General features: G+C 38.4%; 2 protein-coding genes and 1 non-coding gene across 3 annotated transcripts in view; 1 reads left to right on the forward strand and 2 right to left on the reverse strand.

Moving 5' to 3' along the window:
- Nucleotides 1–15,984, reverse strand: part of PPP3CA (protein phosphatase 3 catalytic subunit alpha) — a 1,090,725-nt gene that overhangs the window by 472,289 nt on the left and 602,452 nt on the right. The gene's annotated exons all lie outside the window — the stretch shown is intronic.
- The window catches only part of STK32A (serine/threonine kinase 32A), a 152,227-nt gene that overhangs the window by 106,562 nt on the left and 29,681 nt on the right, over nt 1–15,984 (reverse strand). The window contains exons 2-3 of the mRNA XM_049786984.1: nt 9,757–9,812; nt 8,276–8,427 (exon numbers count right to left, since the gene is read on the reverse strand). Coding sequence (XP_049642941.1) covers nt 8,276–8,427; nt 9,757–9,812 — 208 coding nt within the window. The remainder of the gene's footprint in view (nt 1–8,275; nt 8,428–9,756; nt 9,813–15,984) is intronic.
- Nucleotides 9,356–9,459, forward strand: LOC126028856 (small nucleolar RNA U13). The gene has a single exon (XR_007502555.1). It is a non-coding gene; the product is annotated as a small nucleolar RNA U13 (small nucleolar RNA).

Raw genomic sequence — 15,984 nt, forward strand, 5'->3', positions numbered from 1 at the left:
CAGACCCACTGGTTGTTCAGTAGCAGGGTGTTTAATTTCCAATTGTTAAAGTTTTTCTTCTGTGTGGCTTTGTAGTTCACATCTAATTTCAGAGCCTTGTGGTCAGCAAAGGTAGCCTGCAAGATTTATATCCTCTTGATTTTATGAAGGTATGTTTTATGTGTCAGCATGTGGTCTATCCTGGAGAATAACCCATGTACATTGGAGAAAAATGTGTATCCAGGTTTTGGGGGGTGGAATCTCCTATTTATATCTACTAGTCCTCTTTCTTCCATTACTCTTTTCAGGGCTAGTATCTAGTATGTTTTTGTTGGGTTTCAGTCTGGTTGAGCTATCAAGTGTTGACAGGGCCGTGTTGAGGTCTCCCACAATTATTGTGTTATTATTGATGTCTTCTTTCAGATTTGTCAATAATTGTATTAGATAATTTGCTGGTCTCCCATTGGGTGCATATTTGTTTAATAGTCTGATTTCTTCCTGTTGCAAATATCCCTTGATTAGTATAGAGTGTCCATCTTTGTCCCTTACCACTTTTCTGAGTATAAAGTTGGTGTCATCAGATATTAATATGGCCACCCTAGCTTTTTTTTTTTTTTTTTTTTTTTTTTGGTTTTTGGGCCACACCCGGTAACGCTCAGGGGTTACTCCTGGCTATGCACTCAGAAGTTGCTCCTGGCTTGGGGGACCATATGGGACGCTGGGGGATCGAACCGCGGTCCGTCCAAGGCTAGCGCAGGCAAGGCAGGCACCTTACCTCTAGCACCACCGCCCAGCCCCACCCTAGCTTTTTTAAGGGTGTTGTTTGATTAGATGATTTTCCTCCAGCCTTTGATTTTGAGTCTATGTTTGTTCTGACTATTCAGGTGTGTTTCTTGTAGGTAGCAGAAGGTTGGATTCATCTTTTTGACCCATTTTGCCACTCTGTGTCTTTTAATTGGTGAATTTAGTCCATTGACGTTGAGGAAGATGATTGTCATAGGATTTAATGTCATCTTTATAGATAAGTTTGCTGTGTTTGTTGGTCTTTCTTGTCTTAAAGTAGACCTTTCAGTTTTTCCTTTAAGGCTGGTTTTTCATCTGTGAAGTTTCTGAGCTGTCATTTATCCATGAAGCTATGTATCCTTCCTTCAAACCTGAACGTGAGTCAGGCTGGGTGCAGTATTCTCGGTGAGGCATCCATTTTATTCAGTCTTGTCACAATATCCCACCACTGTCTTCTGGCCTTGAGAGTGTCTTGTGACATGTCTGCTGTAAGTCTTAGGGATGCGCCTTTGAATGTAATTTTCATATCTGCTATTTCAGTTTGGAGTTCTCTGATTTCTGTCTTTGTGTTCTGTTCAGGTCGATCTATGCTTTCTTTGAGTTCTACAAACATCTTTCATATTTCTATTTTAAGTTCCTTATCTGAGAGGTTAATCAGATGGTTGGAATCTTTTAGATCATCCAAGCTATCATCTTCATTCTCTGAGCATGGTGTTTTGCCTTCAAGTTTCCCCCATTATCATGCTAGTAGTGTGGTTTCTCCTGCATGTTGTGGTGGGGTTTATTGGTAGACTCCGCAGTTAGAGCAATCAGCACTCCACCTGGCAACGCCCACAGCCAGCCATTTCTTACTCACTCATTCGCTTGCTGGGTAGCTTCTGAATGCTGTTTTTTTGGGGTTCACTTCCCAGAGCTCTGAGGAGAGCTTCAAGAATTCAGGAAAGATAGAGAAGCACAGGACAGGGCTCCCTTCAGGTCCTCAGTTTCCTCAGAAGAAGCTGATCTATGATTCTTATGAAGCAAAAAATATGTTTCTTTTTTCTATACCTGATGAAGCATATGGTTCTGAATCTCTCACTTAATCATTCTTATTTCCTCCTCTCATGTGGCTAACAAGATATTATTATTCCTTTCTGCCTGTTTACTGGGGTCTCTTATTCTCTGAGGTAACACAGTCCCAAGATGTTTTATAGAAAATTATAACAGCCAAATTCCCCTGAGCACTTTAATATATAACATCTCCAGAGTCAGTACCAATGAACTAACATATCTTCATATAGCTTTCAAAGCTCTGTTAATATAAGATCAAGACATGAAAAAACTCATCTATTCTCATCTATTCATCTATTTTCTTCATCTATTCATGAGATGGGAAAGCTGAGTTATAACCTGTTGCTTATGATTTTTAAAAACTACCCACTGCTGGTGGGCGAGTGAAAAAATAAAATAAAATAAAATATAAAATACCCACCATCTTTTTATTGTGTAAATTTATGGCTTTCTTGATTTTAAGACTGTAGGGTCTTAATAAGGCAAGTATGTATTACAATCTCTGAGCTTCTTTGACACCTCACAATGAAAATGGAACCCTCTGTACACTCTATTATAGTCCCTAAAATGCCTGCCACAGAACCTGCCATATCTTATAATTCAAATTTTATAGAATGATACATATATTTAATGAAAAATTAGTTTCAAGAAGAGAGAAATCAATTTTAATTTATTCCATTACCTATTATTATTTATCCCCAGGACCTACTACAAATAAATATATAAATAAAACATAGTTGTAATGACCAATGATAATCAATTATTAGTTATGTTTGCTCAGTGCTGCTGCTGATGAATGAATAAATCAGAAAATTATCATGCTTAGTAAACTAGGATTTTTGGCAAAATTAGTCATGGTTATATTATAATACAAGAATAAACCCTTGGTTTTCTGATGTTATGTAAGAGAAATGTTTGGCCGCAGTGGAAGCTCGGAGGGAGATACAGAGGCATAGGTAGAAGCTTACTATTCTCTGCTTAGCAGTACAGCTAGAATACACTAAAGTAGATGAAAGATGAACTCAACCCAAGATTTGTGTCTTTTGAGATATACATAAAAGTTCATTTTGACTAAAAAGGAAGTTTTTTTTTTGGGGGGGGTGTTGGGCCACACCCAGCAGTGCTCAGGGGTTACTCTCAGCTTTGTGCTCAGAAATCGCTCCTGGCAGGCTGGGGGACCATAGGGGATGTCAGGAATTAAACTCCGGTCCTTCCTGGGTTGACCGCATGCAAGGCAAATTTTCTACAGCTGTGCTATTTTTCCAGCCCCTAGAAAGGAAGTTTTAATGAACATTTACTATAGCTATATTTTTTGTTGTTGTTTGGGCTACATCTAGCAATGCTCAGGGGTTACTACTGGCTCTGCACTAATAAATCACTCCCGGCAGGCTCAGAGGACAATATTGGATACCAGTGATTGAACCTGAGTAGCCACTTGCAAGGAAAGTGTATGCTCTCATTCCAGCCCCTACTATAACTGTTTATATTCATTTCTTCAGATCTATTTCATATACTGTCACAATAATAAATTCTAAATGACTCATTCTTAATAAAACTTGTGAACAAAACAAACACGCCTGTCTTATGAAATTCGCAATTTTGTAAAAGACAAATTGTGTTTCCTTCCCTGTTCTGCAAGGGAGTTTCACCAGAAGTTGTAGGGAGAGCGCAGGGATAAGGCAGTAGCCTTCTAGGTGACTGACCTGGGTTCGATCTCTGGACTGCATAAGATGCTCTGAGCATTGCCAGTAGCGAAACCTGAGCACAGAGCCAGAAATCCAGCCAGGTGTCCCCAAACAAAACAATAAAAGCTGGGGTTATTGGTGCAGCGCTCTGAGGAGCCTCTGCGTTCCGTGTTTCCTGCACACTCACAGGCACTCGGAGGCACAGACCAAAGAAGCCCTTTCCAGGGACCCAGCTCTTGGGGCTGAGTTCAGACAGCTGACCAGATCCCTAATTTCCCTCCTAGCAGTCAGGTGGTCTTTTCCTCTCAAACACCATCTCGGCTCCTAATTGCTCGCAGCCACACGAAGGCCCTTTGTATTGGCGGGAACAAGAGCCTTGAGGGACTGCGGCGGCCCAGGAGCTGTGCAGCTGCAGGCTTCATCTCAATTAACAAAAGCCACCTGGGGAGTCAGCTGTGCCGGGCAGAACCTGGGGCCAATTTGTTTGCAGGAGGGGGTGCCGAGGCTTTGTTAGCGGCCCTTGGGGAGGAGGGAGATTTTATTGGCTTTTTCTGGATGCCTGCCCTGTCTGGCAGCCTTCATTTCAAAATGTGGCCTACATCTGAAGGCCCTGTTTCAGAGGGGGCCAGGGCCTGGAGCCCGGGGGGGAATGAATGTTAATTCAGGAGTCCTCCTCAGAACATGTGCTGTCCCCCAAACAGTGAACTTCTTCCCTGAAATCCCTGGGCACACACAGACTTCCTTCTCTATGTCGTTCCTTCATTTCATTTTTAGATTCCAGTACTTTGTGTTCAAGGTCAGTCTTCCACAGTTCACAGTTATGTTAGACAGACAAGGGGTTTCTAAACCTGTTTGGACACCTACTACTCCCCGCTATCTAGGTCCCTTAGCATGAGAGTTGCCCAACTAGCTAATAACAGTATAAGATGCCCACTTAAATTGGAATTTCAGTTTGATATTGAATCAGTTAAAAGAAGCCTCAGGTCCCAGGCAATACATGAGACCTGTACTATAGATTATTTATTATTAGGTTTCTTATCTGAAATTCAGATTTAATGGTGTGACCTGTATTTCACTTGGAAACCCGATGTGGTATATCTGTAATGGTAAGTAATTATCCAGGTAGTGTATCATGTGTGTGTGGGGGGGGGGGGGGGAAGGTTAATACACATAAAAACCAGAAAATGAAAGACAGACTTTTCTTCATTGTGTTTTTGGCTTAGAGGTCATAGCAAGCAGTGTTTGGGGTCTGCTCCTTGTTAAGTGCGCTGGGGTAATTCCTGGTGGTGTTTAGGAAGGATACCAATCAGTGCTGGGGATTGAACTCTGCATGCAAAGCCTCCTTCGTGCAAAGCATGTGCTTCTCTCTTGGAGCTGTTATCTCTCCAGGTACACACATGCAGACATCTACTAAAAGCTACAGTGCCACTTAGGCTCATTGTTTCAAGGTGGTTTCAGAATTATTGGAACATTTCTATTTGGCCATGTGTGTTTTGAAATTGACTGCAATGAGCAGAAAATCTTTCCATCTCAAATATTATGTATGTATTTATATCTAAAACACACACATCAGTAGGAAACATTTTGCTTTCTCTCAATTTGAAAAACAGAATTTTTTCTAATACATACCCCGTGGTTAGGACACGGCAAGCCCATATAGGAGGTTTCCTGAGAGCAAGGTCAAGGGTAGTCCGAGTACTAGGAGGATGGAGGCAGAGGGCCTGAGGATACAGACGCTGGTGCTATGTTGAATTTCTTAAAGAAACTAGTTCCTGAAGTACTGGGGATATAGTTATAATGAAATGTAGAACACAAACCTTGAATGAATTATACATAATGCAGGTTGAAAGATAATGCAGCAGTTTAAGTACTTGGCTTGCATGTGGCCAGCATGGATTATATCACTGTATATGGCCCCTCAAGAAGTTTCAGGAGTGATCCATGAGCAGAGAAACAGAGACTTTTTTGATTTGGAGAAGGGGGGCAGAAAACAAAACATACTTTCATACAGAATGAATGGAAGCCCCATCCATGAGCCATGGGCAAGTTCAGGATATTCTACCTCATGAAGCACGGAGGACATTTTAAAGACACTTACCCATATGCTAAACACGTAACAGAATATGTTCCTATTTTATTAACAAAACAGTTTCTGTTACATATATAACTCTTTCTTGTAATGCTATGATTTTTAAATGATAAAATTATATTTGGTCACACTTCAAGCAGCAATGCAAGATATTTGCTATTGGTGGGAATGACCATTTACATTTATGATGCAGTACTTCTTATTAAAGGAATAAATATACTTTTTGAAGACTAAAATCTCAAGAATTGAAAGAAATGGTTTTCTGAACAGTGTCGTTTTGATAGTGGTGCTACACTTAATAAAAGGAGAGTCTCTTCTCTTTCCTCTCAATATTGTGTAGTGTGCTGCATCAAGAGAAAACAGGAAGAGTAGTGAAACAGTTCAAAAAGGTCTTCCTAAAAGATGTCATTTTAGTGTAGAGATTGTTCCAAACTGATTTTAGCAGAGGCCTTGGAATTAGGAGAAAATGTACCACTTTCCTAAATAACAGAATAAAAATTAGAGGTCTTTTCACAAATTAGATTTTCACCAGGAATAACCTATCAGAAAAAATTATATAGGCAGCAGAGAAAATGTCATTATAGAGCATCAAGTCTCTGTCATATGAGATACCCTCTCCTTATCATGTGAGTAGCCCTTCCTGAGAGCCACATTCTTCCATTCCTTAGTTCCAAATATAAAACTTACCTTACTCTCTTCACTACAGTTGGAATTCTCATTCTCTATGACCATTCCTCAGCAAGCTTAAGTAATTTCACCCTTTTCTTCTGCTAATCTATGTGATGCTACTTTACATTTTAAATTTCTCAACAACCTAAGAATCTACAGAAGTAGGGACAAATTTCCCCTTGCTCCCTACAATAGAAACATGGTCCATTATCATCAAACCAGCATGCACAGTGAACAGAACATCTTCTGAATAGCAACAAGTTAGCAATTAGCAAAAATATATCAGTTTTAGCTAGCTTTAAATCTCATAACACTTATGTTATTCAAAAATGTAAACAGAGAGGCCAGAGAAATAGTACAGCTGGTAGAGTATTATCACATAACCCATGTTATTAAAAAAATGTACACAGAGGGCTCGGAGAAGTACAGTGTAAGAATTTGCTTTATATACAGTTGACCCCAATGGTCCCCTGAGCTGACCAGGAATGATTTCTTAGAGCAGAGCCAGGATTTGCAGAGCATCACTGGATGTAGCCCATCCCCCCCCAAATGCAGATAGAATTGGAATCAACTGGAACTGGAATGATAGCACAGTAGGTAGGACATTTGTCTTGCTTGAGGCCAACCCAGATTCAACCCCCCTCCCCTGATATCCCAAATGGCCCCTAAGCACTGCCAAGAATCACTCCTGAGCTCAGAGCCAAGAGTAACCCCTGAGCACAGCCAGGTGTAGCCCAAAAAATAAAAAACAAACAAAAAAGAACTAAAATCCACCTTGTCCACAATGTAATGAAACAAGTATGAAAGGACAGAATTCAAATAACATCTTCCTCAATTATTCCTACTATCAAAAATAAAAGGTGATATAGTTGGTTGAACGTTGAACAAAGAAAATGTGATTTGAAACAAAGGCTATAAAGTGGGAACCCCTGCCATTCTTCGGTGCGTGAGGCAATTTGATGATTGCCAAGGATAGGAAGAAAAAATGGAATCCTTTGAACTCTTGCCACAGAAGCCTTTTGAAAAGGCTACTGTATGATTCTGACTAAATACACTGACTGAATCAAAATTAGACACTATCATGTCTGTAAAGTGCATAAACCTTAATGGGCCTATTTCCAAGTCACTAAGAGCCATCTTCTTTTCAAATGTGACATAGAGTCTTTGAGCAAATTGTACATTAAGTGAACTGAATTAATTAAAGATTAATTAAAGATGGAGATAGTTTTATGCACTGATTACTCCAGAGGAATACCTCCTAAATACACAGTGACACTTCAATTATTTCTCCATTAGTACTCTCTAAATAAAGGTTTCTTATGCCTTTGATAGTAAGGAAGAAATGCTTGGTATGCATATTTAAATAACAGTAATGCTGAATTAGCTTTAAGAACTTGCTCTTAACATAATGAGCATTAAAATTTGAGGAAACCACAGAACAAACTTCTATGGACAAGAAAAAGATAGTAAGTAATAGATACTGAGAGCTTCTTGCCAATTTTCTCAGCCGTAGATTGTGGTAATGGCATTGTGAGCTGATTACAGTCATTAGAAGTCTAGCTCTACCTGTTCTGTTAAACTATGCAGTGATAACAGGAGTATGGTCTTTTTTCCTAACCCAAGAAGTCTGCTAAAAAACATTTTATTCCCATCATGATAAGGAGAAAGTGCTATGAACAAGTGTTGTAAAGTTCAACTTGATGTCAATCAGTGATACACTCGATTTGCATTTAAATTCCTGATCCACAATTTGTGGGACTGAGAACTCACCTTGGCAGTCTACTTCATTACCACACTTCAAAACTAAGGACCAGTGGTACTGGCATAAATCAAGGAGTATTAATGGATGGCAAGAAAACACATTTTTTCATTTGTTATAGAGAACAAAACCCCTGGGAAAAGATCCGACTGTGGAGACTGTGGATTTTGCACACATTCCTTGATGTAACACTGGAACAAGAATTGGGGAGATGGTGGGGTCATATCCATGCAGAGATTTAGTAGGACCTGGACCACTTACCACAGATTAACTAGGAAAGGATGCTCTAGCCCCTGCATGATCTGTAGTTCCTTAAAGACATTTCTCACTTCATTTCGCTCCACGCATTTCTGCTTGTTCATGTACTTCATGGCATACATTTTCTTGGTATCATTCTTCTGAACAATGCAAACCTAATGGTGCACACCAGAGTGGTGAAGTGGTCAGGAATATCACAGAACAGGAAATGAGGGACATAACAAGGCTTATGTTTTTACATAGCTTTGGGTACCACATCACTTATAAATTCTTTGAATTTAAAGTATCACTTAGCTCTAAATATAGAATGACAATTTATAATCTTCCCTTCGGAAAGGTTAGTTTGGAATCTTTTTTTTTTTAATTTTCTAGTCTGTTTATGCATTGTATTATTTTGTTTTCTCTTAACTTTATGAAGAAAATATCTCCCTCTTTATTAGGAATATTCCCATATTAATAAGCATCCTATTCCGACTCATTGGTGAAAATGGCCAGAGCTAAGCTACCAAGTTGAACAATACTGTGCAAAGAACTCTTGCTTACTTCCTAGGTAATAAACCAAAAAAAAAAAAAAAAACTCCCCCCCCAAAAAAGAAAAAAACAAACAAATAAACAATGTAAGCATTGGGGAAACACTAAGTGTAATATACACATTTTTTTTTGGTTTTTGGGCCACACCCAGCGGTGCTCAGGGGTTACTCCTGGCAATTTGCTCAGAAATAGCTCCTGGCAGGCACGGGGGACCATATGGGACACCGGGATTCGAACCAACCACCTTAGGTCCTGGATCAGCTGCTTGCAAGGCAAACACCGCTGTGCTATCTCTCCGGGCCCTAATATACACATTTTTGAAATGCTTTATCAAGTATCACTTAATACCCAACAAAGAAAAATTCAGATAATTTTTAAAATGCAAGTTCAGTAGGATCTCTAAAATATCATTCTGAAAATATCTCTATCAAAAATAATAAGAAGAATTTTAATCTAGAAGATTCTTAGAGAAAATTAGGCTAGTTATAGCCTACTACTTTTCATGGTAAATTTTAGGAAATAAAAATATAGTTTGAAAAAAGAATGCAAGTGATCCTTTTCCGGTTCATAAGCATGATGATCAGGTTTTCACACGCCTGTGTGATACATGCCTCCCTTCAACCATTTTATGATGTCGGTACATGACCCTTCTGACATGAACCAAAAAAAAATTAAAAAGAAATAAAAAGAACGTGTGTCAGTTTTCTTCTTTCCCACCTGATTAATCTCAAAATTTAGATGAATTAGATTACAGGAATTCTGAGAACAGTATATGTGTCCCTTATGTAGTTGACTGCATTGACTCATAGATCCTTAAACTGTGATGACAATTTTATAAAATCCATTTCAAGCACATGGTTAAATGATCATTTCTGCAATCTTTATTGTTCATTTTCTGAACCTTCTTGTACTTTATCCCAAAATATATAGATAACCCTACTAGTGGTGCTCACCTTCCCAAAACTGCCTTTGCCGATGGCTCGCAAAATTTCAAAGTGGTCGAAGTTGACTATAAAACAAAAAGGAATAACACCAAAAATGTTTATTGGTAATTTTTTAGAAGCTAGTAGATAGGAACAATTATACTAAACGCAAATACCTTGCTGAAAACTACAGATAAGTCTGGATGAATGAATTCATACTCAATAAATAAATGCCCATTGTTTTATCAAATAATTATTTTTATCTAATAAACATTTCTTAAGCACATGCATTAACCATAGTGCTGGAGAGAGACAACAATATATATATATATATATTGGAATTTTACGTTGATGGAACCTAAAATGAGTACTCCATGTGGTGAGTCCAATGATTTAGACAGTTTGAATAACTGTGCAATTCCAGAGTTAATGAAGAGTTAAAGGACTAGAATAGCATTTAACATGGAATTTCACACCTCCAGATTACAGGGTTTAAAGGTCATCTCTACATTCGAAAGGGTATGGTCCTCTATGCATTAGCTCTGTTGAGGATTAGCATTTTAAAATTCCTTTTGCCTGTGATCTAACTAACTACAGTTTCTTTGGGGATCAATTGATTTTAATTTTTTATAGAATCAGAGTTTCTTTTTTCCTCACTTAAGTTCCACATCACTTTGTTGCTAATACAAAACCATATTAGGTGTGGCCCAAAAGACCCCTTCCCCCAAACAAAATAAAAATACTTTTTTTGGTGGGGGTGGGGGTCACACCTGGCAGCGCTCAGAGGTTACTCCTGGCTCTATGCTCAGAAATCACCCTTGGCAGGCACAGGGGACCATATGGGATGCCAGGATTCGAACCACCATCTTTCTGCCTGGAAGGCAGGCGCCTTACCTCCAGGCTATCTCTCTGGCCCCATAAAAATACTTTTTACCCACACAATATTAATAAAACAGTTTACTCATCTAGAATAATTTAGTCAGGTAAATGCCTTATCTTTTCAAATTTCTTGAGTTCTGAGTTTTGTTTTTTCTCATAAGGCCAGGCGGGCAGAGATATATGTCACCCTGCTAATCCTGGTTTCCTTGAATTTACAAGCTCTTGGTTAAGGTCACCCAATTCTTTGTATTTCCTGAAGATCCTAATACAGATATTTACACATGTATGGTTCTTAGTAGAAAAATTAAACCAAACTGCAAGACTCCACATAAACCCCAAACCACAACTGCTTCCTGTGACTATGAGTGTGAGCATTTATGTTTTAAGGAAGCTCTTTTACTGAGGCAAGTCTCACCCATTACTTATGAGTTAACTTAGCATTAAATTGTTCGATGAAATCGAATAGATTAGAAAAATGTAAGAGATGTTTCTAATGCAATATTTTGTTTGTTAGTCTTGTTGGGGGAGACTGAACTCAGCAATGTTCAGGATTTATTCCTGGCTCTGTGCTCAGGAATCACTCCTGGCAACACTCAGAGGCAATATGCAGTGCTGGGGTTGAACTAGGATAGGTTGTATGTAATGCAAGCACATTGACCCCTGCACTGTCTCTCTGGCCCCTCAAAAAATTACTGTTGCCTCTAAATTATCTTTCTGTTTTATATATGTATGTGTTGCAAGTCAGCCCCTGAAGAAGTTGACTGATGGAGGGATGGAGGATGAGGTCTTTCCCCTCCAACTCGAAGCACGCGTCTGCCACCCTGTTCAGCTGGTGGTTCTGAGGTTGAAGCCTTGGGTAAACAGCTCGCAGACAGTCAGGCTTGTGGAAATATTAACTTTATTCGGTGGACAAAACTGAAGTCCAAAGTCTCAGCATCAGTTCCAACCAAAAAGCCCTTCGCCTTCCACAGACCCCTCGTTTTTACCCCCCAAAATCAGGTACCACCCAATGGTGGGATCAGATACCACCCAATGGTGGAAGCAGAATCAGGTACCATCTTAGGGTGGGGGCAGAATGCCAGGTCACACCCTAGGGTAGGGCACAATCATCGATCAGGGCAGGGTCAGTAACATAATAATCCCATAAAATGTTTACATACACAACAGTATGAAGATACATAGGCATAAGATCATAATATGATCATTTTATATGTGTTTCATTCTGGATTGTAAAATAATTTAGAAAACTTATTGTAAAAAATTCTCTTGTTTAAAACTGACCTAATCAAAGCAATAATTTCATCATATTCCACATATGAAGTTAAGTTATATACTAGGTACCTTGGAGTTATTACCAAAAATGGGGAAGGATTGATTTGCAAATCCAATATTTTATTCTAATGTCTTCCCTAGTTATCTAGTTTAGGATATTGTGATGATATTTAAATCTCCAAACAGGAAACTTCTCCTATAATGAAAGGAGGTCCCTGTGATAATAACCCAGTTCATGAACTTTTTCTTTTTTAGAAGTTCATTGTACCACTATTTATCATAGCAAGATTCTGGAAACAACCAAGATACCCTTCAACAGATGAATGGCTAAAGAAACTGTGGTACATATACACAATGGAATATTATGCAGCCATCAGGAGAGATGAAGTCGTGAAATTTTCCTATACATGGACGTATTATGGAATCTATTATGCTGAGTGAAATAAGTCAGAGAACGAGAGAAAGATGCAGAATGGTCTCACTCATCCATGGGTTTTAAGAAAAATGAAAGACATTCTTGCAATAATAATTTTCAGACACAAAAGAGAGGAGGGCTAGAAGTTACAGCTCACCTTATGAAGCTCACCACAAACAGGGATGAGGTTAGTTAAATAACTACATTGTGAACTATACTAACAATGAGAATATATGAGGGAACTAGAAAGCCTGCCTAGAGTACAGGCAGGGGTTGGGTGGGGAGGAGGGAGATTTGGGACATTAGTGAAGGGAATGTTGCACTTGTGATGGGTGGTGTTCTTTACATGATTGAAACCCAAACACAACCATGTATGTAATCAAGGTGTTTAAATAAAATATATATTAAAAAAAGAAGTCACTTGAAGTTTTAATGAAATCATAAAGTAAGATTTACAAATTTCCTGATCTACAATAATTTCTAATTGTATCTCACCGTCAAAATTCACACAAAATAATTCTGTTTTTAATGTGGGAAGTTCAGAGCCCTATCTGACTCTATGGAGATAGACCCGGGGAGGGGGGAGTCTACTATATGCAGTTCCCTGGGGGGATGCAGATATTTTGGAATTACATCTGATAGATATATAGTAAAAACACCAGATTCTTAAGGTGAATAAATTATATTCCAACTACAAAAGATAAAAAGAGCTTCCATGAGAGATAGCAATTGAAGAACTTGTAGAAGTTCAACAGGCACCAAAGAAGGGAGGATGTGCTTACTATGATACAGACCCTGGAGTGAAGTGAAGAGACTCCCCATATATAAGTGCTGAATAAACCATAGGTCCTGAAACTCTCATTTACCCTGGCCCCATATGTATGAAACACTTTAATGATGAGGTTTCTACTAATACACCTTTATTTTCATTAAGTGCAAATATGCATAGACATTATCCAGACACTAGATGTATATTATTTTATTTAATCCTCACTAAAACACCATGAAATAGAAACACTTTTGCTATTCTGCTAGCAATTTATAGAGTCTGTCCCAAAGCTAGTAGAGTCTATGATAGTAATGTTTAATGGCTTTTAATGGCTCCAAGATCTGTGACTTTAGTACTATAAATGAAGCCCAGAGACTATGTCAAATAATATAGGCTGATAGCATGAAATTGTGAGTTTGGGATTTGGCTGAATCATTTAATAGTTGGGGTATTAAAGAAATAATTTAACTTCTGAGTTTCAATTTTTTCCTCTGTAAAATCTTTTTTTTTTCATCAGAGGTATTTTTTAATTTAAAGGAAGTTGTAATTAAAATAGAGCACATAAAAATTCGGTGGATACAGAAAAAGCATTCTTAAAGGAAAATTTATATATCCCTAATAAGTATATTAGAAAATAATAAAAACACTAAAACCATTGATCTTCATAGATTCATTAGAAAAGCTATAAAAATAAGAATAAAATAATACACAATTAGATAGGGGCAAGAAAAAAGTAAGAAATAGCATAAAATGGGCCCAGAGAGATAGCACAGCGGCGTTTGCCTTGCAAGCAGCCTATCCAGGACCAAAGGTGGTTGGTTTGAATCCCGGTGTCCCATATGGTGCCTGCCAGGAGCTATTTCTGAGCAGACAGCCAGGAGTAACCCCTGAGCACCACCGGGTGTGACCCCAAAACAAACAAACAAACAAACAAAAAAAAAGAAATAGCATAAAATTAATGAAAAAGACTATTACTCCTCCACTCTACCTTTTGATGAGAGTTCCTTTTTAGAACTTTTTTTTTTAATTTTTTTTTATTTAAACACCTTGATTACATACATGATTGTGTTTGGGTTTCAGTCATAAAAGGAACACCACCCATCACCAGTGCAACATTCCCATCACCCATGTCCCAAATCTCCCTCCTCCCCACCCGACCCCTGCCTGTACTCTAAACAGGCTCTGCATTTCCCTCATACATTCTCAATATTAGGACAGTTCAAAATGTAGTTATTTCTCAAACTAAACTCATCACTCTTTGTGGTGAGCTTCCTGAGGTGAGCTGGAACTTCCAGCTCTTTTCTCTTTTGTGTCTGAAATTTATTATTGCAAGAATGTCTTTCATTTTTCTTAAAACGCATAGATGAATGAGACCATTCTGCGTTTTTCTCTCTCTCTCTGACTTATTTCACTCAGCATAATAGATTCTGTGTACATCCATGTATAGGAAAATTTCATGACTTCATCTCTCCTGACAGCTGCATAATATTCCATTGTGTATATGTACCACAGTTTCTTTAGCCATTCGTCTGTTGAAGGGCATCTTGGTTGTTTCCAGAGTCTTGCTATGGTAAATAGTGCTGCAATGAATATAGGTATAAGGAAGGGATTTTTGTATTGTATTTTTGTGTTCTTAGGGTATATTCCTAGGAGTGGTATAGCTGGATCGTATGGGAGCTCGATTTCCAGTTTTGGGAGGAATCTCCATATCGCTTTCGATAAAGGTTGAACTAGACGGCATTCCCACCAGCAGTGGATAAGAGTTCCTTTCTCTCCACATCCCCGCCAACACTGTTTATTCTCATTCTTTGTGTTGTGTGCCATTCTCTGGGGTGTGAGGTGGTATCTCATTGTTGTTTTGATTTGCATCTCCCTGATGATTAGTGATGTGGAGCATTTCTTCATGTGTCTTTTGGCCATTTGTATTTCTTCTTTGTCAAAGTGTCTGTTCATTTCTTCTCCCCATTTTTTGATGGGATTAGATGTTTTTTTCTTGTAAATTTCTGTCAGTGCCTTGTATATTTTAGAGATTAGCCCCTTATCTGATGGGTATTGGGTGAATAGTTTCTCCCACTCAGTGGGTGGCTCTTGTATCCTGGGCATTATTTCCTTTGAGGTGCAGAAGCTTCTCAGCTTAATATATTCCTATCTGTTAATCTCTGCTTTCACTTGCTTGGAGAGTGCAGTTTCCTCCTTGAAGATGCCTGTAGTCTCAATGTCCTGGAGAGTTTTGCCTATGTGTTGTTTTATATATCTTATGGTTTGGGGTCTGATATCGAGGTCTAATTTTTTTATTTTTAATTATGAGAACAAGGATGCAAAGAAAGAGGACAAGGTAAAGATACAGTGGAAGGATAATCACCCATAACATAATTCTCAGAAGTCCCCTTGCTGATATCTTAACTTTGAAATTTCAGCCAAAGAACCAAAGAACAGTAAGATAAATAAGACAGAATCCATGTACAATTACTTTGTCCCTCAGGTCCCCAGATTGTAACATATTATAATATTTCTTAACAGCATACCAGGCAATCTAAAGCCATAAAATTTACATAACTCCTTAAACATTACAGGCATAGTATTTTTTTACATTTCCATATACATGCATATTAGCTTAAGTTAACCTCAAATTTTAAGTGGGTTCTTTTTAAGGATTAGAGTCAAAGGAGCACAGTAAAAATGGTGTTAGAGTGGCAATTGTTGTTTGCATAGGCCCATCAAAATATGAGGGACATGGAAAGGAATAACCTTGGCTGAAATACAAAGAGACCTGACACCTGAAGTTTCCTGGCACAAGACCAACTCTCTAAGCTCCAGGCAAGCTAGATCATCCAATCCAAGACATTGTCTGTAGTGCCAACACACTTTTGTTTTTCACACAGTCTCTGTTGTTGGTATCATGTTTCTGTATTAAAGATCCTGG

The sequence above is a fragment of the Suncus etruscus genome, chromosome 14, assembly GCF_024139225.1.
Source record: "Suncus etruscus isolate mSunEtr1 chromosome 14, mSunEtr1.pri.cur, whole genome shotgun sequence".
In the NCBI taxonomy this organism is placed as follows: Eukaryota; Metazoa; Chordata; class Mammalia; order Eulipotyphla; family Soricidae; genus Suncus; species Suncus etruscus.